This window comes from Chiloscyllium plagiosum, chromosome 6 (assembly GCF_004010195.1).
Source record: "Chiloscyllium plagiosum isolate BGI_BamShark_2017 chromosome 6, ASM401019v2, whole genome shotgun sequence".
Taxonomy (NCBI): domain Eukaryota; kingdom Metazoa; phylum Chordata; class Chondrichthyes; order Orectolobiformes; family Hemiscylliidae; genus Chiloscyllium; species Chiloscyllium plagiosum.
Genome location: NC_057715.1, coordinates 107,846,041 through 107,848,586, shown reverse-complemented (window position 1 = coordinate 107,848,586; position 2,546 = coordinate 107,846,041). Strand labels below are relative to the sequence as shown.

General features: G+C 45.0%; 1 protein-coding gene across 10 annotated transcripts in view; it reads right to left on the bottom strand.

Annotated features, from left to right (window-relative positions):
* Nucleotides 1-410: 410 nt before the first annotated feature.
* The window catches only part of LOC122550924 (glycogenin-1-like), a 109,317-nt gene continuing 107,181 nt past the window's right edge, over nt 411-2,546 (bottom strand). For 9 of the 10 annotated variants that reach the window (XM_043692389.1, XM_043692394.1, XM_043692390.1 and 6 more), the window contains one exon: nt 411-782. In XM_043692389.1, coding sequence (XP_043548324.1) covers nt 609-782 — 174 coding nt within the window. In that variant the 3' untranslated portion in view covers nt 411-608. The remainder of the gene's footprint in view (nt 783-2,546) is intronic. The other variant, XM_043692396.1, reaches the window with a different exon arrangement.

Sequence of the window (2,546 nt, the reverse complement as noted above, 5' to 3'; positions counted from 1 at the left end):
CTTAGAATCCCTATAGCGTGGAAACAGGCCCTTCAGCCCAACGAGTCCACACCGATACTCCGGAGAGTAACCCACCCAAACCCATTCCCTTATTTCTCCACATTTCCCTTGATTAATGCACCGAACACTCTGGGCAATCTTTAGCATGGCCAATCCACCTAACCTGCACAGCTTTGGACTGTGGGAGGAAACCGGAGTACCGGGAGGAAACCCATGCAGACATGGCGAGAATGTGCAAATTCCACACGGACAGTGAGCCGAGGCTGGAATCGAACCCGGGTTCCTGGTGCTGTGAGGCTGCAGTGCTAACCGCTGAGCCACTGTGCTGCCCCAATTTGATGAGCACTTAATGATGTAAAACAAGGTTTAAAACAAAACTCACTATACAGTTTAAATGCAACCCATTTAACTAATCAGTAAATGCTTTTTAATAGCACGAAACAATGTAAAAAAAATACACGTTCATCCAAAACCCAAAATCTATATACAATGCAATTTTAAATGGACAGTCAATTTGTTTCTTTGCTTCAGGATTGAGCTGCCATCCTTATTTCATACATAAAGCAAAAGTGTTTCAGCCCAACAGCGCATGATCAACAGCCAACGCACTACTTCAGGAATCGGTCCAACTTTCTCTGAATGTTTACAAAAGCATCCCTTCCCAGATAATCCACATTGCCTTCTTCCCACCTCCGTCTTTCCTCCGTTTGCACGGACTGGGTTGGCTCCCCCTCCAAGGACAGGTCTGCGAGAGAGGCTGCTACATCTTCCTGGTGGGGGGGCTGCAACATACAAACCGAGTCAGGATTCCACCAAACTGACAAAAACAATTGTCAAATAAAGACAGACAGCTAGGGAGAGAGGAGAAGAAATAAAAATAGCCAAGAGAGAGGGAGAAGGAAAGAGAAGCCTGGGGGAGACAGAGAGAGAGAGAAGCTGGGGATGAGAGAGAGAGAGTGGAGGTGGAAGGACATTGGATCCTTGATTTTGCCAAGGTGGAAATTATAATATTGTACCTTAACAGTGCTGTGACCAATATACTGGTGGTGGCACTGTTTGGTAGTGATATTGAAGAGGGTTCAAAAGGGAGAGAGAAACTGGAAAGAGAGAAGGAAGCTGGGAAAGAGAGAAAAACTGGGGGGGGGGGGGGCAGAAAGAGAGACAGATAATAGGTGTGTGTGCGAGACAGAGTGTGCGGGAGAGCATGCAAGGGAGAGAGTGAGAACGGAAAATAATACTTTTTCTGCTGACACATATCACAGTAATGCATTGGTTTTAAGACCAGGCTAATTTATGCTGCAGTGTGCAGCCAATGCATTGCAACACAGTAGAAAAGAAACATAGTATTAACTCAAGACTTCCCATTGATATCTCTAAGGGCACCCGAAATTAAGAACCTGCATTTACGGAATGCCATTTGGTATCTTCATGGTGTTTGAATAATGACTCCTCAAGTGCAATCTGCGTCGCACTGTGGGTAAAGACAGATGCCACGTTGCACACAGAAATCTATTCCAAGGACCACGGCAACCAGTTATTTATGATATCAATCAGTAGTTAAATATTGGTCAGGGACACCAGGCCAAACTATTCCAGGCAACCAATTATTCATGATATCAATCAACAGCTAAATATTGGCCAGGGATAACAAAACTCCCAAACTATTCACAAAACCGTGTCTTGGGATTGTTATGTCTTTCTAAATAAGTGGGTAGGACTTCATCCAACAGATGGCACTTCTGAAAATATGCACCAGTACATCACTCCCACTCTAACATGTTAGCCTAGATTGGAATGAAGCTCTGGAGTGTTCGAGTTACTGAAAAAAAGGAATATGTTGCCGAACCTTTGCTTTTTGTACACACCAGTACAAACGGAAGAATGCCCAATTTCAAACCAAGGGGCTTGGTGGCATAGTGGCAAAATTAGTAATCCAGACACCCAGGTAAATGGACAAATCTGGGGGAATTTAAATTCAATTAATAAAATCTGGGATTGAAAGTCAATTATTATAGAGATGTACAGCATGGAAACAGACGCTTCAGTCCAACCCGTCCATGCAGACCAGATATCCCAATCCAATCTAGTCCCACCTGCCAGCGCACGGCCCATATCCCTCCAAACCCTTCCTATTCATATACCCATCCAAACACCTCTTAAATGTTGCAATTGTGCCAGCCTCCACCACTTCCTCGGGCAGTTCATTCCATACACGTACCACCCTCTATGTGAAAAAGTTGCCCCTTGGGTCTCTTATATCTTTCCCCTCTCACCCTAAACCTATGCCCTCAAGTTCTGGACTCCCCGACCCCAGGGAAAAGACTTTGCCTATTTACCCTATCCATGACCCTCAGAATTTTGTAAACCTCTAGAAGGTCACCCCTTCAGCCTCCGATGCTCCAGGGAAAACAGCCCCAGCCTGTTCAACCTCTCCCTGTGCCTCAGATCCTCCAACCCTGGCAACATCTTTGTAAATCTTTTCTGAACCCTTTCAAGTTTCACAACATCTTTCCGATAGGAAGGAGACCAGAATTGCACGCAATATT